General features: G+C 45.1%; 2 protein-coding genes across 4 annotated transcripts in view; one reads left to right on the forward strand and one right to left on the reverse strand.

The window, feature by feature from the left end:
- The window catches only part of RNF144B (ring finger protein 144B), a 90086-nt gene extending 80441 nt beyond the window's left edge, over positions 1 to 9645 (forward strand). For all 3 annotated transcript variants that reach the window (XM_069809187.1, XM_069809186.1, XM_009926329.2), the window contains exons 5-8: positions 3597 to 3801; positions 4964 to 5108; positions 6908 to 6997; positions 7194 to 9645. In XM_069809187.1, the coding sequence (XP_069665288.1) occupies positions 3597 to 3801; positions 4964 to 5108; positions 6908 to 6997; positions 7194 to 7334 (581 nt within the window). In that variant the 3' untranslated portion in view covers positions 7335 to 9645. The remainder of the gene's footprint in view (positions 1 to 3596; positions 3802 to 4963; positions 5109 to 6907; positions 6998 to 7193) is intronic.
- DEK (DEK proto-oncogene) overlaps positions 1 to 21456 on the reverse strand; it is a 263979-nt gene that overhangs the window by 107146 nt on the left and 135377 nt on the right. The window lies entirely within an intron of this gene.

The following is a 21456-nucleotide window of genomic DNA, read 5'->3' on the forward strand; positions in this document are numbered from 1 at the left end:
CCTTGCTGATGGCACCTGCTGGGGCCGAATTCTGACCCAGAATCTGCCTGGGGACTCCCAGCAGCTGAGATCTGTTGTGTGCCTTGTGTCTGTGTCAGCTTTAGTGCGACGTAGCCTTTTTCAAACCTAGCATTATGAAAAACCCAGGCTGCTACTGCCTAACTCTGCCCTCTCCTCCCTTAAAATAGGCAGGTACTAGGGTGTCCTTCATGACTTTTGCTCTGATCAACAAAGCCCTTTATTCAAACCCTTCAGCTTCCTATATTTACACCCTTCTTCTCTCAGCTTTATTCTGCTGAGATATGGGCTCTTTGCTTCAGCACCCCCTTTGCTTTACTAGAAATAAATAACCAGCTTCTTGGGTAAGTCGAAAGACTTTCTCTTGCTCTGTAGTCTTTGCTTACCAGTCTTCAAGTGATTGGTAAAGCAAATGCTTCTCACTCTTCCAGACGTTTTCCATCATGAGATGAATTTTGAGGAAAATCTTGAAGACCTGAAGAAGGACTTAGACATCCAAAAGCTATTTTCCCCATCCCCCATCTGTGCTAGCTATTTTATTAAAATAGATTTCCTCTCCATGTCCCTGTTTTTTAAAAAAATGGGCAAATAATATTGAGTGAAAAAGTAGTGAGAAGTAATTGGCATACAATTGTGTATCTATAGACACTTGCTTAGTTAAATAAGGAATGCAGTGAAAATATGCTATTCTCTTGTGGGTTTTGTGTTCATAGAATGCAAATGTTTTCAGGCTTAAAACCAAGCTTTCTTACATATCTGTAACTTCTCTGCATCCAGTCAGGACCTAGCCACAGAGCTTCCGTGCAGCATATTTTAATAGAAGAAACAGGAATTGCTCTGTCTGTTTAGGATGGGGTTGATGTGGTTGTCAGAAGTAATGAAATAGAGGAATAGGATGTGGTTAGGACATATGCATTATATTTCTATTTCTGTGACAATTGCCCAATAGGCTGAGTGGTAGATGATGAGAACCTCCACTTTATGCTGGACCAAAAAGTAATCCATTTTAAAAGGAGATGTTCCTAATATTTTGTGAAAGGCATTGGCTCATCCTTTCAGTGAGTACCTCTGCTGAGCCAGAAATTTTCCTTTCTTCAGGGTGCTGCATTTCCCCCATCTGTCTCCCACATCTCACCTGCTTGTTCACATGTTTTGTGAGAACTGGCCAGATCCATGCCCAGTACTGGCAATGTTCCGGAAGGCTTTCCTCCTGAGAGTGGAAGAAGTGTGGCTGAACTGGCTGTGGGGAAGCAGGGGAAAGGCTCGGGAGAGAAATGGCCCTAACCAAAAGATGGAGCAGCTTGTCAGAGCAATATGATAGCCTCTTTCCTTTTTTTGGCTGCTCCTTTTAATTTTTTTTCTGTTTTCACTTGTACTCCATGGTTAACCAAACAGTATGAGACAGCATGGATTGCAAAATGCCATCTGTAGGTTCTTTGTAAAATGGAGGAAGTGGGAGAGGAGGGAATTTCATCTCATGCATTACATCTTACTGCAACAAATTTGTAAAAATCAGTAAGATTTATAACCCAACTCCCGTCGTCCCAATGATGTCAAAACCAGACATTCTGTCTTTCATCCAAAAAAAGGGTAGGAGACTTTAGATATCCAAAGTTGAGTGTGTTAAGCAGGTATCTGCAGGAACTGCATTTTATTTCATTTTAAAGCTGTTTATCAACAGAAAGCATACACAACCTATTGTGTGAAGACTTAAATGCAATTGTCAGTATTAGGCCACGGTCTTATCCAGTTCAGTGTTTCTTTTAAGAGTCACCAAAGGAAGCTACAGAAATAATGATTTCTCAGTCAGGACACTACTTTTTAAAACTATATAAAAATGTAAAATGCCTTGTACTGCCCATCCATGTCTCCCTCTTCTCCCCACAAATGAAGCTGCAAACTATTTTGTTCTGGCTTTCATTGAGTAGAAAGCAAATGATTGCTTATTTTGGGGGGCAAAGGAAGCACGTGTAAGAGAATAAGAGGAAAGAATGTAACTAGATTCATGAAGTGGCTGGAGGTAGATGGTAGAGGTGTTTTGCTGGCACTGCCTAAATTATACATGACAGCCTTTGCCATGGATGTAGAAATTCTCCATGTCTTTCAGAGGACTCTGACACAGACTTAAAAATTACCTGAAGTCAGAGCATTGTGTACCTGTGTGTCCTGCAGCCAGCAGAGAGGATGATCATCCTTACATGGTCCCTCACTGTAAGTGTCCTGGACAAATGGGAGGGAGGTCTGTCTTTAAACAAACTGGAAGTTTTCAAGGTGAACAGAGAGGTTTGGCATGCTGGAAGAGAGCTGAGTTTCTAGTGCACGTTAGGTTATGATGTTTCTGAGGTGTCCTTCTCCCCAGGTGTTCATGTATGTGTATCTAAATGCTTGAGATCTTGAGGAAGAATTTTACTTCTTTGAACACATTTCTAGTTGTACAGTTTCTGCTTTCTGGGTATCTGGACACTGAACCGATAACACTGCTTTTCATGTTGACTGGAGCATCTGCTAGATATCCATCCACCAGCCCCCTTCACTGTGGGCTACCAGCAACCTCCTGCAGAGGGGCAGTGCAGGCAGGAGGCTGTGCATAGGAGGAAGTGCCTTCAGTTATTTCAGCAAAATTCATCAGAGAACATATGTGTGGGGCCCTTGTGCAGCCTTTTGTTTCAAGCAGGACAATATTTTATCTGCTGGAGGTACAGAAAAACAGTGTAATGGCTTTTGACATCTCACTTTCAGGGATTTCCACCTGTTCCTGAGACATCCCCTCCAGCTATTTATTTTCAGTGGTGGTACCAGAGAGCTCCCAAGGAAGGAGGAGAGGCAGATAGCTCCTGCAGGCACAACAGCCCTTTTCTGAGGAGGCTCTGCAGGGTGGGAGTGTTTGGCTGTACCTCATGGACTTGAGTCAGTAGGAAGCGCACACAGAATGGGCACCCCTAACAGTGAACGTGTTTCAGCTGGGTTTCTGTTGCACCCCCAAATTCCTTGAATAAAGGTTGGGGAATGAGAGGAAGGATCAACATTTATCCATTCTCTGCCATGCGGTGACGTCTGTAACTCAGTGCCTCCACCCCAACTCTTACCTTGACTATTGTTGTAATCTGATACCTGAGAAATAATGATCACATAATAAAGGGAATATTAATCGGAGTTTGTAGATACAGGGGAATAAATAAGGCATGGAAAGTGACTTGACGTTAATTTAATGATAGTCCTTCTGCTATTTACGTGAAAGTTACTGCATGGCTTGCACATGTGAAAGACCTGGAATGGCCTAATGTCACAAGACATGCGCTTCTCAGCAAGCAGCACTTATGTTCGTCTTTTGTCCCTCCCTGTAAAGGCAAAGAACACGTCCCATGTCGTGTATTGCCATTCTCATGATGCTTCCAGTGCAACTGCCTTAGCAGAGCACAACTGCGGACCTGCCTAAAGAAGAGGACTAGGCCTGAATGCCCATGGGCATGGGCACGGAGGGCTTCAGCTTTCCCACCCAGACACAGAATTGGGTCTTGTGTCACTGGAATGAGAAGGGGACTCTGTAAAGCTTTATTTTTCTCTCTGTTACGTTTCAGAAGTCCACTTGGACCCCCAGAGGACATGGTGCCCTGCAGCTGACTGCCAAACGGTGTGCCATATTGCACCGAGCAAGTCAGGAGCGCCGGTGCCAGTGGAGTGCCCGGCTTGCCACCTGGCCTTCTGCTCCTCTTGCAAGGAGGCATGGCACCCACAGCGCCTATGCCAGGAAAACCAAACTACTCCAGTACCAACTGAGCAGGGGTAAGAGGGGAACCCACGGAGGCAACATGGTCTTTCAGTTCCTTTTGGCACAGGGTGCTAGCTCTGTGCCTCCTATTAGTTTCATGGACTGGCTTCCTTCTAACATCTCCGGTGCATCTGTGAGACTTTCCATCTCTCCTGCTGTTTCCTAAACATAATTCCAGTCTAAATATTAGTTTAAATGATACCTTTGTTTTTTTAAATACTTATTATTAATATTGATTGGGTACTTCCCAAACTTGTGATGCCACTGACAATTCTGACGGGTGAAGCCCTTCAGGGCTTCGAATCTTCCTAAAGGCTTTGTTTGCCTGCTAGAATTATGATTTGTGCCCATACAAAAAATCCAATACAGTAATACTCCGGGATCCAAACTTTGCTTATACTATGATTAAGAAATCACCCCTGCTTAATATTTATAGGATCTCTGCATAGCCAAATCTTAACTCTTACACGGAGTGGGTGTAAAAAGTCCCGTTTGGTGTGAGAAATCTGGTTTATGCTCATTTTGCATAGGTGTAAACAACCTACAGATAAGGTTACATAAAGCATTAATCTACAGAAAGAAAACACTTGTGTTTAAATTATATAATGTCCATCTTTGTTTTCAGAATCAGATTAAGCTCAGTCATGTGTGTTCAAAGTTTTCTATAATTTTTTGCAAGAAATGAAAGACTTACTTAAAATCTAAGCATTCTGCTTGCTAGAGACTTCATCAAGTAGGAGTTGCCAAAGCACTCTCACCATAATTTTTCTTCTCCAGGTTTGATCTTTGGCTTTGGTGGAGTTTAAGGCTATGTTGCTCAGGCAGGGACAGTGCTGTAAATTGCATAATCCAGTCCTATTAAATGAATGGTGCAAGCTGTCTTACACAGTGGTATTTTTTAATGCTATAGGTGATACATTTGTGGGTACAGTGAGTGTTGGTTTTATATAGCATAGAAGACCAAGGGAATAGAGTTTCACTTTTACGTGATCTTACACCTAGTAGTGAGTATACTCCAGTGTATTGTACTGGATATAACAAGCTTCACACATTAAGTGCATTAAGACAACAACATCAGATGCTCTCTAAAATAAACACCTACACATTAGGCAGTGGAGCTGAATATCAACAGTAATTACGTTCACATTTCACATTAATATTTCCCTTTTCTTCTAGATCACTTATTGGAACGGGGACAGAGGCACCAATTAAGCAGTGCCCAGTCTGTCGGATCTATATTGAGCGAAACGAGGGCTGTGCTCAGATGATGTGCAAGAACTGCAAGCACACGTTTTGCTGGTACTGTCTACAGAACTTGGATGTAAGTGCTGCAGAAAAAGACAGCTAGATAAGAGTAACGGGGTTGGGATTAGTCTGAGGCCCCGTACAAGCTCTCCACCAACTTGTTGATATCCTAGTGTACGTCTTGGCTCAATTCAGCTTCTAACTTCATTTCTTTCTTCTCATTCATCCAGTGCTTTTATTTGTATCAACATTCTTTTTCTATAAAGGGTTATAGCCATGTCTGTGGGTCCCACGCTAGTTTTTTGAGGGAAATGGGACAAACTGATTGCTCTCTGGAGGTCCATTCCAGCACTACCTTTCTCTGATTCCCTCTTCCAGTGCAGTAAAGATAGTTTGGTTGAGAGCCAGGAAGTAAGTGTCTTCTACCTGCTCCAACTGCAAGGGTCACAGCCTGTCCAAAAAATGGTATGGTACTGCGTGAAGGGTGTTGTTTTATGGGCAGGTGTAAGGGTCACAGCCTGTCCAAAAAATGATATGGTACTGGGTGAAGGGTGTTGTTTTATGGGCAGGTGTGTTAAGAGCTCATATGGACTAGGTCTCCTTTACTAGTCCATCTCTAGTGCCATGTTTGCTGAAGAGAATGATTAGTTAGTACGTTTGAGGATAAAAATGTTGGATTATGAACATGGAGTAGTGCAGGAAGTGCAGGTTGCTAGTTATTTCTCAAGTGATACCAACTAGTCTCAACTCATATCGACTTCAAGCTTCCTAGCAGGATTAAGAGCACAGGAAGTAATGTGCTTGTGTATATGACAGCTTCCCTTTTTGGCACAGTCATCAGTAACAACTGTGGGAGTGTGAAAAGGACTTTACCAGCACTTGAAATAAAATGTTACATGCTACATGGCTTTTCTTTTCTTCTTTTTGGTATTCCACAGCCAGCAAACAATGAGACTTCCTCATTCTTCATCCTTCCTTTTCTCAGCATGCTAAACAGGTTTCGCTTAGCGATACGTCCTGTTTCTGTGTGTGTGAGCCTGCTTTTTCAACATGAGTCTTACCGTTTGCCTCAGAGTACATAGAGTACACAATGATTGCTTAACACCGTGCTGAGCTGGAAGACTGTCAGATTCTCACAGACTCTGCAGACATGCCCTTACCAAGTTTTCGTCAGTTCAAAGGAGGAAGAAAAAAGAAACTGTAGCTGTGTGATTCAAATGTAGTTTTTCTAAATATGCAGGGTTACAGGAGCTCCAGGTGTAGATGAAGGTAATACCTGCAGAGCCAAAGAGTAGGGCTGAAAAAAGAAGAGAGGAACCAGCATCAGGTTACAGTGCAGGTGGCTAAGGGAGGATAATGCAGAGCGTTAGTCACCTTCTGAAGAAAAAATGGATAATTTAATAAGTATTACTGGGAAAAGAGAAAGGAAACAGGGATTTCCTACTTTTTAGATTTTCCTGTTAAGCCTAGGAAGAAAATTACTATAAAGTGTAGGTACAGCAGGAGACCAGACAGTAGAGGTACCTCAGGAAGATGATCACTCAGATTGCTAGCTTTCAGAAATATCTGTTGTTTACAGACCCCTTTATCATCACCAAATTACAGACTAGGTAACTGTGCAATAGGTGCAACGCTTATGCTTTTTAAAAGTGGTGGAGGAAGGACACTATACAACAGCTCAGGTCCGAAATACACCACACTTTTTTGGAACTGCAAGAAGTTTCTCTAGATAATTATTTGGAAGACAGATGAACTTGAGTGCTGGCAGCTGGTTATTTTAAAGCAGTGGCAGGAAAGTTGTTTTTCCAGTCCAGTCTTGAACCTCTCCCTGCAGTACTGTAACCTGCTCTTACAGCTTCTCCTTTTGTTTTTCAGAATGATATCTTCTTAAGACATTACGACAGAGGCCCTTGCAGAAACAAGCTGGGCCACTCGCGGGCTTCGGTGATGTGGAACAGAACACAGGTGCGTTCCTAGTCGGCTGAGCAGAGCTCTCATGCATGCATGAAGCAAAGAGATTTTACCCTTCAGTGAAGGACCAAGATGACTGTTTTCATGTTTTCATCTATTTTTTGTGACCTATGCTGTGCTTATGCATGCAGACATGTATTTTATGTTCCATATTAGCTAAATACATATTTTTCCCCACCATGTCTTTCAGGTTGTGGGGATCCTCGTTGGACTAGGTATCATAGCATTGGTGACCTCTCCCTTGCTGCTTGTGGCATCTCCATGCATTATCTGCTGCATTTGCAAATCTTGCCGAAGCAAAAAGAAAAAACACAGCCCGCCAACAACCTAAAACTCTGTGTCTGTTTGAGCCTCCATCTGTACAGCATATGTATGTGAGAAAGCACAATGGTTGTATTTTGGTGCCATACCTACCAAATAATACTCCCTTTTTTGCCAATTCTTGGGATAAGTGCCTATTCTTTACAGGCTACTCTATCACTAACAAATCCCAGTGTGGGAAAAGTCTAGATAATTCTGCAGTACATATGGTATAAGGTTTTGTTTTATAAAAGGAAAATGGCACACCGTTCAGTAGTTCATACCCTTAAATATAAGCCACCTTTTGAGACTGCTAGAACTTTACCATCTTCCGTCAGCTGAACATGACTTGATCCTGCAGTACTACTCTGCAGACCCAGTCATTACTGTCATGCTTTCTGTCGGCTCTTGGTGACATTCAGATTTCTGAGAAAATTTGGGGTATTTTATGAAAGGGGGAGAGGGAAAAGCCTGATGAAGTTCTTCTGCCTGCTAGCTTGTGTCCCGTTAAAGGTAACAAACTGTTAAGAAAATATATTTGACAGTTTCCTGTCAACTGGCTGCCATGGCATTTCTTTCAGCATTGAAATCAATTTGATTTATACTATTGATCTCAATTACAGAAGTAAAAACCAACAAATCTATTTAAAACTAAGATAGGGTTCTCTTTTGAGAGACTGGACTACCTTGAGAAAGCTGTTATTTTTTCAGATCAAACATGACATATCTACCTTGAAATATTAGGAGTATGCATATTTCCCTGCCTTTTGTCAGTAACATGGGTGTAGTAAACTCACCATGAAGCTAATATTTTAAGAAAGGCCATGCTACAGCTCCTATTTTGTGCACGGTATTGGCGTCTTGGTTGTGCATATATAGAGTGGCCGCATGTGCGTGCATATACCGAGTGCATAATGGACAGTTAATTTTCTACAGTATATTTTTTCAACAGTTTACATGGGGTGGCAGCAAGAACCCTGTCAAAAACTGACTCAGACCAGGCTAAGCCAAACCCTCCTTTAAACCTTATGGACCTGTTGAAGTGAATAGTTGAGAAATGCTGTGTAAACGTAAGCTCCATCCATTGGTGGGTATTTCTTCTGTCCCGCTCAAGGTTAACAAACTCTGTTACCAATAATTTTAAGTTACTCTGAATCTGAAAGGCTGTCATTTAATGAACCCTTCATTTTAATTTGGTGCCTCACCACCAAACTGATTCAGACCCTGGTATCAGTTACATCTGTGTAAGTTCACTGAAACCTCGCTGAAGAGCTGGAGTTACTCCAGGCTCTGCTCCCTGGAGTTTATTTCCTTAATGGCTGGTGCTCCTCACAACCCTGGCCGGTGGCGGCTTTTGTTCTGAACTCCCGTCTGTGCATTTTATATCTGTGGGAATTGATACGAGTTTGCACTATATAATCCGTTGTAATTCCAAACCCCTTTCGATAAGGGCTGCAAGGTTTAAATGAGATGCCCAGGCTGAGCATCATGTCAGGCTCACGCTCTGCTGGTCTGCCCTTCTCCGTGCACACAGTGCGAGGCACCCGAAGAGTGCTGCGAAGAGCGTCTTTGCTATTGCGTTTGGCCGAGCCTCAGGAACTTTGCCTTCTTGGCAGCCATAAATGTGACCTTTTTTTTGTTTAACTTCGCTCTCTGCTTACTGTAACAGAAGTGGTAGATGTTCTTATTTTAAGAAAGTGTAGTCTGTTGAGCAGACTAGCAGGGACAAAGGCCTTAAATGATATTATCTGTTTTACTTTTTAATTGATTTCTTTCATAAATACTGTCTGACTTTGCTACCAGTTATGACTGGAGGGCAGGCAGTGCTCACCAGTGTGAAAGGCTATATTTATTCTCCATCCACAGCTTCGAAGGGAAGCAGAAAGGTAGTCAGTACGTTCTAAATACAGAGTGCAATGCAGGCAACTGCCATTTATAATAAATAGAGAATGTTTTTTTGTATGTGTTTTCTTTAAAAGCGGTAATGGTAGCTAGTGCTTGGGGGTACTTGTGACAGATTAAGGTGTCCAGCCCTTGGCTTTGCACTATTTTTCTACCTATGTTTTTATGGCACTACTGTCATTTCCATTTTATTTATGAACTTGCAACTGAGAGTCTTACTTTAACGAAGCCTCAAGGACAAAGATATAGGAGCTGTACAGTCTCTTTAACCATAACCAGCGTTGCAATGTACCAATATCCTTTGCATGTTAAAATTTGTGGGGTTTTCATGTTTTGTGGTCTTACCTATGTTCAATGCACCTTCTGCTAGCCTGGTTTATTGCCTTGTCCTCTTCCTCTTTCCCTTGTCCTGTTTTTGCTAAAATGCCTAATGGAGTGAAGGTGTCTCATGTTTTTTTCATTAATACTGCTGTGTTAATGAAACTGCCAAGTTCTTCCCTCTGTTAAAGAAATGCAACTGAAGGCAGTTGTCTTGCCCAGAAGACACTAATGGACACAAGGTCACCATTTGTATTGTAATACCAATTTGACCTTTTCCGGTTCCTTAAATGTTGTCTAAAGTTAATGCAGACCTCTCCATAGAGTGGGAATTTGTTTAAATGATTCGAAGGATAGTATTTTATAAAAACATTGCACATGTGCATACCTGTAAAGTCTGGGAAGACAACACTATTCAGTTTATTTTTAACTCCTCAGTTTGAGTGTAAGGTAGCTCCTTTCAGACGCTAATTCCTACAGAGCAGAAGGAAGGTGTGCCTTTTCCATGTGCACATTTTATTGCCGATGCCAGGTTAGGTGCCTGGTGGGGGTACCAAAAGCGGTAGAATTTCAGTATGCAGGTGTTAGCGCAACCTGACAACCAGAATGCCAGTCCAGGCATCAAAGGAGCCTGCATGCAGATTGGTAGCAGCGGCCCAGGCTTTAGTTGGGGGTCTTTACCTAAAAGCTGGATAAGGAGAGTGTGAGCTCCAGGCACGCCTTTGGCTGTGTAGATGGAACAAATTGACCAAGAAAGAAGCTCTAGAGATACTTTGGAGCTTAAAATAGAAGTCTTGTGAAGATTCTTTTCTTTAAAAGGCTATGACCAGTGCGCCATGTGTCCTGGCTTTTCATTGCAGGGGGATACTTGAGCACGTGCATTAAGTAGTCCCTGACCTGGCCAGCTCATGCGGCCACGCTAACTCTGCCGAGTGGAGCTGTACCTGTGCTGAAGTGCTGGGAGCAGTTGGGCCCTGTTGCCTTGTTTTCCAGAAGGCAGCTATTTTGCGCCAACTGGTCCTGCTCCCAGAGTTTCCAGAGAACCATTTTAGCGACAATCTTTTTACAGTGTTAGTTTTGGGTTTTGTTTTAGGGGCTTTTTTAACTTTATAAGAAAAATTAAAGTCACTTTGTAAGAGACTGATTGCAAGCATGACAAATAATATTAACAGAAATTATGAGGAAAGAAAAACGGGACTCCCACTAATTGTGACTCTTCTAAATCAATGTAGCTGTAAATCCACCCTCTTGAACTCCACCTGTGTGATGCGGTGCATGTTCGTACCAGGCTTCACCCCTCTTACCATCTCTCTCTTCTTTCCCCTATGGCTGGTGTGTGGGTGGCACCCAGGGGAGAGCTCAGGGCTGTGGCAGGGCAGGGTACTGTGCCGGAGCTGGGGTCTACGGCACACCACCCACCCTGGCTCCATCACCCATTTGCCCTGGGGCCTTTAACCCCTGAGAGAGACCTTGGGGGTTTTAGGCTGCTTACGTTACATTGATAGTGTCCACAGACGTCTGTCTCCCTTGGAGAACGAAAGTGGCAACTACAGTATTCCCTCTGAACTGGGGGCATTTAGCCCTTCTGAAAATTGGGCTCTAGATGGTTAAAGGTCAGATCCTGAGATTAAAGACCAGTGCTGCAAATCTGGATTTTTGCTGCAGTTGGCCACATCTCTCATTGTAATTTCCCAGCAGTCACTGGAGCTGTGTCAAATACAGCTGAGGATCCAGCTCAGCATCTCATGTCCTTTTGTTAGAATGAGGATGATAATACCTGCTTCCAAAACCACCTGTTAATTAAAATATTTGTCATGCTATAGCATAAGTACTTCCCTGCAGTATTTATTCTAGAACTATGGGAGATGGTCAATGCTACCATTCAGTAACTGATGATTTATTAATGGTGCGTGGGGTTACTTACCCCAAAGAAGGGCATGAGGGGTAACAGTAGTTAATGTTTCTACGTGCTTTAATGATGCTAAATGCTACTTACTGTTGTCTGTCCAGTAACATAGCATAAAGTCCAAAGATAAGTTTAAAATGTACATAATTTTTACTTGAATGAACTAAGAGAAACTGGATATTACCTTCATATTTGCTAGAAGATATACAGTTGGACAGAAATCAACTGCATTTCCACAATGGGACGATGAAATCAACTTTTGGCTGCTCTGTTCTCTGGTACCACAGCAAGTGGTTGTGTTGTAGTGCCTGCCACTTTAAAAATTTGGTAGCGGTTTTGCACTGTAATCTCCTTCTCCCAGTCACTCTCATCTTTCTCAAACAAATTCCTTTTAAGATCATATTTTTCATCTTCTATCTCAGGCCAAAGATTCTTAGAGTGAAATTAGTAGATTTCTTTGTATGAGGATAAAAACCTTCCAACAGTTTTCTCACAGGTTTTAATAAGAAATTTGATGCTGAGATAAATGACCAAAGATAGAAATTCCAAACTTGGCTTGTTTAGAAAAACTCATTCAGACTGAAGAAGTTGTCCTGGAAGACCTAAATAAGGACTGCTTTGTTAGAGCTTAGGTAAAGGAGCCCTACAGCTTTTGAGCTTCACAGGAGAGATGCTTGTATTGTTGAGCAGACTTTTTTGGAAGTGTGCTGGGAAGAAAAATCTACATCCTATATACATATTTTTACTACATAAATCAAAAAATCTTCTCTTGTATGTCTTCATATTTTAGGGGTACAAACCCACTGGAGGCTTTCTAAGGCATACTTATACAGTAAGATAATTTTAAAAGTACAATAAAACAGTTGAACAGAGTGTGCTAGTTATAAAACAGTTGTAAGACATCTCTCACAGGAGTGTGTAGGATCAGACCCTAATTTATGTGGCTGGCAATAAAGATGTGAAAATTTACCTCTCTTGGAATAGTGAGAGTTGATTGTTCTGTGGTCTGCTGGAAGGTGAACTTACTCCTAAGATTCTGGGAAAGTTCAGTCTAATTTTAATATGTCCTCTAGTTAGTAAAAGTAATGAAGTGGGAGCTGAGTGGTTTTGCTGAACAGGAAGCCCAAAGGTCTGGTTTGTGTCACTACACTCAAGTTACTGAGAACCAATGTGTTTTTATAATTTATAATTATAATTTATACAATTCATATGTAATTTATAATTAGTAATTATAAAATATTAATTTTGAAGTATCATTGCCTTTTATCATATGATAGATTTATTTTAGTTGCATTCGTACTGGCAGCCTTTCCTGTTCTGTTTCCTGTGGAGAAGGTCATGGTGTTCCCGGCAAGGTAAATTCCTATGATTTGGTGCAGTCCACAGTAAATGTTTAAAAAACTGCTGGTTTTTAGTTACATCAGAGGTTTTGTTACGATCCTTCAGGCTAGTTCTTTGAATCAAGCAGATTGCTATTGTTAGGAAAGGTAGTTTCCTAGCAATGAATTTTATTGACCATTACACTTTGGGCTATACAAGATACCGGTTGACAGGGTCCACCAGCTTTTTAGAGGACATGACCTCATTCTTTCCCCTTCTGCCCAAGAGGCTTTCTCTTTTCTTGGCTGAAAATTAAGGACTTCTATCATTTGCTCGTGCCTTCTGGATGTCCAAACAGAAGCATCAGCTTCTGGTGGCCACGTGCCAGGAGATCCCGGACGGGTTGAATGTGCGATGCTGCAGCGCGTGTGCGGGGAGTTGCTCAAGTCTCGGGAAGGTTGCCTGAGCTTTACGGCTTGCCCGGGCCCCGTGCAGTGGATGTGGTGCGCAAGGGACTCATCCAGGCGGCTCCGTGAGTGCCGCCAGCTGTATGGCGTGTGTCGCGGTGGGCTGGTGCTGCGCTGCAGCCCCGATGCCAGGCCGTCTGGGTGCGCGCGCCTGCATCCCGCGGTTTCGTCGAGGTCCCTGTCTCTAGCCGGCCCTTTCCAAAACTACCCGCCCGGCCCCAAAGCTTCCCAAATTGCACAACAAATCTCTGTTCCTTTCGTTTTCCAGTCCCTGCTACTGGCCTGTTTCAAAGAAACGTCGGTTCAGATGAGTTATTTGGAGCTCGGCTGGCTTAATGAGCAAGTCTCGTGAACGAAGAAAAGCAGAACTGCTATGTACCACGCTGACATTAGCAGCACAGGTGCCAAGGGTCACCTTGTGACAACTCCTTAACTGCCCCAGCATTGCCTATTTCTGAAAAAAAGTGTGTATTCTAAACATGCGTGATTCAAAGTGTCTGACGCCCACCGAGGAGCGTTTCTGAGCCACGGGAGTGAACCGGCCGCGGTTGCAGACCCCGTCCTGCCCCGTCCGAGGCGGGCGCTCAGCTCTGCGTGTTGCAGGCGGAGGCGCTGGGTTTAGCCAAGCTATTCGCAGCGCTCCCACCTCTTCTCCTGGCTGGACCGACGCTGCTTTCGGATGCGTTTGTTTGAAAGAAAGCCTTGGCTTGAGAGGAGCGGGAGAGAGGGCATTTCGTTGCTGTGCGGGGCGGGCGGCACGGCAAAGAGCAGCTTTGTCGTGGCAGGAGGAATCGCGCTCCTTTCCCCAGGGCCAGCCCTTCTTCTTCGGGGGGCTCGTCTCCTGCCCTGTGGTGCATGGGTGAATTCCTCCTCAGCATCTAGATGTTGTTTCCCTGGTACCTGTTTAGGCTTACGTTTTGTTTATCTGGGTTTTTTTTTTTCTTTTCCTCCAGGTAATACACTTTCTTCACCACTTTTCTCCTGGTGAAGGGCAAAAGGGTTTGATCTTTGTAAGATTTGTTAAAATATTTTTGTGTTTATAAGAGGAAAGCTGACATGTATAAAGAAATAAGTGCTTTTGTAAATTTTTTGTTGTATGATTCAGCATTTAAACGTTTTACAGATGCAATTTTTTGCACTCTCGCTGCATATATTCGTAAAAAGCGTATTTATTTTCTGTCTTTAAGGTTTACTTTGGGTTTTTTTTTCCTCTAATGTTATAAAACGCAGTATGTGCAACATTAAAAAATTAGTGTAAAAATGTTGTCTCATTTTGTTGTCATTATTAACTGCCTTTAAAAAGATGAACATAGAAAATTTATGGGAAGAGTTCGAACACATCTGGGGTGCTTAATGGGAATGTTGAGGATAAAAGAGGAGAGAAGAGGTGGGGTCAGAAACTTGGCTCTTACTTACTCTCTCAAAAATAAATTACATTAAAATCCTTTTTATGAATCCTTTTTATGGAGCTACCCCGGGCTGTGTGGGTGGGGGACACACGGGAGGCTGGACGAAGAAAAGTCTGCTGCTTCAGAACCCCCTTTCTCTTCCCTTGCTCCCTCAACCCTGCCTGTCCTTGCAGCAGAATTAAGGCTCCTGCTCTGCGTTTCTAAAGGATGTGATGAAACACTGCACCTTGCCGTGTAATTTCAGATAGAGATGCTCCGTAGTTTTCTCACACACCTATGTCTTGCAGTGCTTCCAAGAGACAATCACAGCTGTGGTTTTGAGCATCACATATTAAGGTGATGTTTACTATTAAATGGTTCCAGCTTAGCTACAATTACTCAGCATCCGAAGGTAGGATTTTCCACCTAGGTGACACATCCTTGAAAACCCAGTGTGCCACCTGTGGGGCTTTTCACCTCATTAGATTATCTGAAAGGTCTTGAGAGTTTTGCCTCTGACAACGCGTTTTTGGGGTGAGGGTTGAGGAGAATGTCACCATTGTCACCTACAGCTCAAAATTTTGGTCATGCCTGTACATTTCACCCCCCTCACCGGTTTGTTCAGAGTAAATTCAGTGCTGATGTTATTCCACTTAAACACAGTAATTTAATTTAAATTTTTTTTTTTTTTTTTGGTGGCAAAGGCTTTGGTCTTGTTCTGTGAATGTGCAACAAAGCAGTGGCAACGCATCAGTCCACGCAGTAACACGGGTGACGTATTGCAGCAGACCGAAGGTGTCCAGCGTGGCACTTTTCCTTCAGAGGATCTTGCTGATTACCGAGGAACCAGCTTTGTGGTGGGAATGTGTCAATTCTGTCAAACTCATGATGGACACCAGCTGCTGGCAGCCAACGTGCCTGGTGCCCTGCCAGCCTACCAGCTGCCGGTGGTGGGCAAACTGCCCGGCTCCCCACCCGGCAGATGAGTGGACTGCCAGCTCCTCACCTGGCAACTTTGAAGAAAAACTCCCCCCAAAATCTTTTCCAAGAAAAATTTGACATTTCTGAGTTTCTCTCCAATTTTTAAAATTCCAGATCAGATGAGTCTGAGCAATTTTCCGCAGAGCAGAAAGTCCAGAGGCCCCGCGACTCCTGTATGGTCACATCTTCCACGCGTGCTTGTTCTTCAGCAGAAATGGGAATTTATTACCACATTCCATTCACTCTCTTAATGGCTGTGGAGAACTGGCACTTGCCACTACTCCTGCCAACCCAAACATCTGACCAGTTTTGAAAAAAGAAGTAGATGGCTTCAAATTTGGTTTGATCCCAGCTTCAACGTGCAATTTTTCCCCAGTACCTGTACTTGTCATGAAGACTGGTTTTCTTCGACAGCTTTTTATTTCAGGGTTATTTGTAACCAAATCCCTGGATTTTAACCTCCTCACGTTTTCTGAGATTACAAAAGATGTCGTTTCCCTTCTTAACCTGTGTGTGTATAACAGCCATCTGCCCACCCCCTTCTGCAGGGGGCCAAGCGTTGCCTTAAACACGACCCTCAGCCTCATCCATCCTTCCAGTTTGACAAACACCACCCACCCACCGCCCTCGTAAAACACCTCCTCTGGTCTCCCAGCAAGTGGGTCGACATTTTTGCTCCGGGGTGACGCTGTGGGTGATGCTGCCCACCCTATCGTCATTCTGTCACGCTTCTCCACAGGATCCGTGACTCCTGGGGATGTTTCCTTCTTGGTAGGCATGGATGGCCTCTGAGAAGCATTGCCCTTGCAAGTACATTTTCCAACAGCCTTTGAGCCTGGTGCCTGCATGGCAGCTCCTTTGTCTTTCAAGATCTACAACCCTTCCAATCTGAAAACTTTTTAGTTTTGGGAAACCAGAAATAGCTGAAAATTATAACAAAAAGCCTTGTGTTTCTACAGAGCTTTCCAGGGATATCACAGAATTAAAAAACCAAACCAACCAACCGAACAAAAAACCAAAACCACCCACAAAATCATACTTTTCAGAGCAAACACTTTCCATTTGGTACCGTGGGTTACTTCTCCCATGGGACCTCTCAGGCTGAGCTTCTCAGCCCAGAGCCTGGCTTGTTAACACCCATGCAACGAGCAACCTCTCCAGCCACAGCCACGGCCACAGGTGTCCGACAGGCAAACTCAAGGCTGCAAATCTGTACTGGGATATTCAACATAAAAAAATAAGTAATTTCTTGTCATTCCTTTCCCTAACCTGAGCTTTAGCAGGGCTAGCAAGCAGTGCACCTAGCGATAGGTGCACTTTAAAATTCAGCGGGGATGCTGGAATAGCTGCTCGGTGGCAGAGCTTGTGAGCAACAGCCCAGTGTCCGCACCTGCCCAAAGATGTGCCCATGTTTTATCCAAAAAGGGAAAATTGCAGGATCTCTGACTTCTCAAACTGAGGCTCAGAAAGTTTCCACATAAGGGTTAGAGCGAAGCCTCTGAGCAAAAGGCCCCCTGGTCCTTTTTCCTTAGGAGTGCCGTGTAGCAAAGAAATGAAAAATCCTTCCTGATGCTGACCTCTTATTAGCATAATCCATTAGCAGGCACAGCTGGTAATTTCGCAGTCTTGCCTTCCTGAGATCCATACTAGTGTCAAAATGTCAGACTTTGAGAAAACCTGGAGGACTGGCCAATTAGTGAGTAATTGAGTTTTCCTGGGTCTTGGCTAACGAACTGAATTGAAGCCCAGGTGAGTGCCTGTCTGCGTTGCTGCCTGGTGTGAGAGGCTCCTCCAGCAGCCGCTCCTCATCCCGGACACCGCAGCCGGTGGGGAAGCTGCCTTGGGAGCTGCTGGATTTCCCCGGGTGAGTGTGTCTGAGCATCCCGTTGCTGGTTTGGGTCTGAGAGGGGGGTCTGTGGGTCCGGCCGTAGGAAGAGGACTCCGGGGAGTGTCCTGTGAAGGTGCCCGGGAGCAGCACTCTAGCTACTAGAGGAGGTAGCTCAGAACCTTGAGGCTAGCTTAGCTGACTGTCTCTTGAGAAAGCTTTGAGTTTTTTAAACTGTATTTGTTCCCATTTGAAGGGGTTTTTCCCTTCTGGTCTCCCTGGGAGCCGCCAGCAGAGTGGACAGGGAGATATGTAGTGGGAAAGCCCAAGGGAAGACTTGCATTGTTATCTGCTTCCTTAGGGGGCTGAGGCTTGACTAAACTCTCACACTCTGCTCTCAGCACTGCCAGGAGAGGGGAATTCATCTGTTTTCTGCTATACTGTGTTCAGTTTTGCTGACCTAATACTTTGCATGCTTAGCTGTTGCCTGGAAGGGACGTTGTTCCTGGTGGTCTTTCAGCTGGAGAAGCCTTGCAGCGTGACAGCTACCAAAGTGAGCTGAAGTATGCGGTGTTACAGTGCCATTTTTAGAACATAATTGGAACGGAAAGGAAACTTCTAGCTTTGTTCAGGCTATGAATACAAACAACTAAAACGCGACAGGCCCTGGGGCCTCCAGCCCGTGTCACCCACAAGTGTTGGTACAACCAGGGAGGCAGCAGCCTGGCTCCTTGGGGGCAATGATTTAAAAATGATAACAGGGATGCTCTGGGCTGCAGCCGGACCCCAGTCCCTCTTGGCTGGGTGAGGAAGTGGAGCAGGGGCCGATATAGCTGTGGTGGCTCAGAAACCAGCGGAGTGCTTCTGGTAGGGGTGGGGTGGCTGGGTTTTACACCGATCTCTCCTGCCTCTGGGCTGTGGTGTCGTCACATCACCCTGTGACTCCCTGGTGTGTGGTCCAGGGTGCTTGGCCGCAGGAGGATGCTGGTAGGCAGGGTGGAGGCTTGGGGTGGCTATAGAAGAAATTTCTCCTTCTCTCTTCCAGCAACTGTATAATGTTTTCTATGGTAATATGTGTATTTTCTCTAATCTGAGGCTTCAGTCTGCATTGCATGTAGCTTTTGGAGGAAAAGCAGCTCACTAGTTAGCTAAAGGTGTCCTGATTAAAGTGCACCTAGTAAATATGATCATCTTATTAATTCTGTTTATGAAGATGAATGATATCCCATAAGCCCTTTTTTGGGGGGGACTGAAGTGGGCCGGTAATTTCACTGATGTCAGGTCCCTCATACAGACTTTGATGCTTATGGGTTTTCTTTCTGCCTGTTCTCTCCAGACAAGCATCACAGCAGCTCACGCTCTCGTAGGCAGAAGTGCCTGTTGCACGGCTGGGCTGTTTGGGTGTGCAGCAGCAGTGGTGCTGAGCTGGCCTGGTGGGACAGCGAGGTGCTGGGGTCTCTGGTCCGAGATGCTTCAAAGTATGGGGTGTCTAACTGGCATCCAAGCTTTAGTGACCTCAGCACTAACTCTTATCTAGGCTTTTCTCCTACTGTTTCACCTTGTCTGACTTTTTTTTTTTTTTTTTTTTAATCCCCCCCCCTCCATGCTTCCCCATCAGCTTAAAACCTAATCTCTGTCTTTGGGGAGCAGGGTTGCTGCTGTGCACCCCGGCACGAGTGGCTGAGATGCTCTTGTTTGTGCCTGCCAGGAGCAACCTGTTCAGTTTGCAGATCGGGAGCAGTTATGCCAGCCACAAAAATGAAGTTTGATGTTACGGTTCGGTGTGTTAATCCTGTGGAGATAAAGAGAAACGAGCCCCTCTGCCTACCCCTAAGCTGTCCCTGAGCCGTGCCTGCGTGGCTGTGTCCTCTGCCACGGTGGGGAAGCCGGTCAAGGGCAGGGGAGCGCTGAGCTCTGGTGTGATGGGGACTGGCAAAGCGCCAGCTGGGAGAAGAGATCCACGTTTGCAGTGCTTCAGGATTATTTGAATTTGGCAGCCGGCCCAGCCGGTACAGCCTCTCCAGAGGACGGCTCTGCCCGAGCGCTGCGAGAGGTGGTAAATGTGCCGCCTCCTGCGCGGGGCTGTGCTGCTCCGTGGGATCCGCTCATCGCTTGTGCGGAGCTCGGAGAGGGGCCTCCCGTGGTGAGATGAAGGGAGAGTTTTGTTAGGAATTTTCACCTTTCACTTCTCCCCTCTGTGGAAGAGGCAACTTCTTTCAGCAAAGACCTAATCAGATCTAGGTCTGCTTAAAATGAGACCAGTTTAGAGAGAAACTGAGAACTGGCTTCCTACCCACTGGGGTGGAGGCTTAGCAGGTGACCCTGACGCTCGTGTTGGATGCATGTCCTGATGCTTTTTCAGGGTGCTGTGCCCACCCTCCAAGGTGCCGTGGCATCTACCGGGAGCAATTACTGGACAAGGAGCAATTACTCCTTGCTGCTGGCACCTGCCTGCCTTTGATGGTGCATTCTTGGTGCGTCCACCCTTCTCCTGGGCCACACGTTGTTCTCCTGGGCATGTCGGGATCGGGATGGCCGGGAGAGGTGACTCTGCTGAAGGCAGAGGGGAAGGGAAGGACCTGAGGCTGCGGAGGTGCGAGCTTGGGAAGATGCTTGAACACAAGGGGCGTGAGAATGATTGTGGCAGCTTTTCCCAATGTCCTGGGCTCCATCTGGGGACCTGAACGGGGCACGTGGAAGATATTTCACAAGGACCATGTCTATGTGGGGGCTGGAAGAGGAGGGAGGCCTGGCTGCTGCTGCCCTGGTGTCTCTCCTGCCTTCCAGGGCTCTGTTCAGAGCTGCCTCCCAGCAGCTCCTGGTGGGGCACGGCCCTTTCTCCAAGGTGCTCCAAAGTCCCCTGGAAACCCTACAGGGATGAATGCTGCAGAAAAAAACGGACCTGACTGCAGAGAGGGGAAGGAAGAAAAATGCATTCAAAGTAGGGAAAGACAAATGCATGTGTAGGAAAAAAAAATCATGAGTAATGTGTAAGACTACATTATTTTTGTTAATTTGGTAAGATGACTCAGTTCAGCTGCCAGAGCTGAAGCATATGGGATCAATAAAAAGAATTCAAAGAAGAGAGCATGTATGTAAACAATAGGGGGTAACTCAGCAAGAATCAAGCATGTGTTTTAGTTAATTAAAAGCAAAACCCTATTTCTAAGCTTCTGGTGGCTCATAATCCCTCTGAGCATTTTGGTCACTCTTCCCAGCTGGGGCTTGGGCTTGGATGGCCTCAGGCCTGGGTCTGTGGTTGTGCTTAGCGTTATGTGTTTGTGTCCCACTGCAACCAGTCTGGTCTGTGCCAAGTTTGTGCCCGTGTATAAATTTTTGTGGGAGAGCAGCTCCGCAGGAGAAGAGCCCCACATGGCAGTGGGTGTGGAGACTGATAAGGTTGCATGCCTGGCTCCCTCCAGCAGCCTCATCTAGTGCTGATGCCCTCCAAGGGGGTGGAGGGTGGTGCCCCCCTCCTTTCCCAAGCCCCTTGTGTCTCCTTCTGGTCCCGTGCCCACCTATTTTGGGTGTTACTGACGCCGTGGTGCCCTGCAGGCAAGCGTGTGCCCCCCATCGTACCCACCCTGGTCGGGAGGTATGGCCACAGCCCACCTCTTCTTGCCCCACCCTGACCGATTTGTACAGGAGCAGCAAAGTACTCTGTGATCCCCCTTCCAATCCTCTGGGAAGGCAAGTCCCTCTTGGACACAGGGGTTTGTGTCAATCTCTGTCTGTAACTGTCATTAAGCTGAGGGCACGTGGGAAGGATTAGCACCAGGGCTGACCAGGATTACTTATGGCCTCAGCAGTGGCGGTGTTATTATAAACCCCACTACTCACAAGCTGTAATTATACAATCATATAGAGTATCATTTTATATAATTGTCATTATCTAGCTATTTATTTATATGCACATGGTGATCTCGGAACACCTGAGGTGACCCGTTTCTTCCCAGAAATGATTATGCTTCGTCATATGTGAGACTTAAATATATGGCAGCCATCCAAGGCCTGGAGAAGCCCAGGGATGTTAAGGTGTTGGGGCT

The sequence above is a fragment of the Haliaeetus albicilla genome, chromosome 21, assembly GCF_947461875.1.
Source record: "Haliaeetus albicilla chromosome 21, bHalAlb1.1, whole genome shotgun sequence".
In the NCBI taxonomy this organism is placed as follows: Eukaryota; Metazoa; Chordata; class Aves; order Accipitriformes; family Accipitridae; genus Haliaeetus; species Haliaeetus albicilla.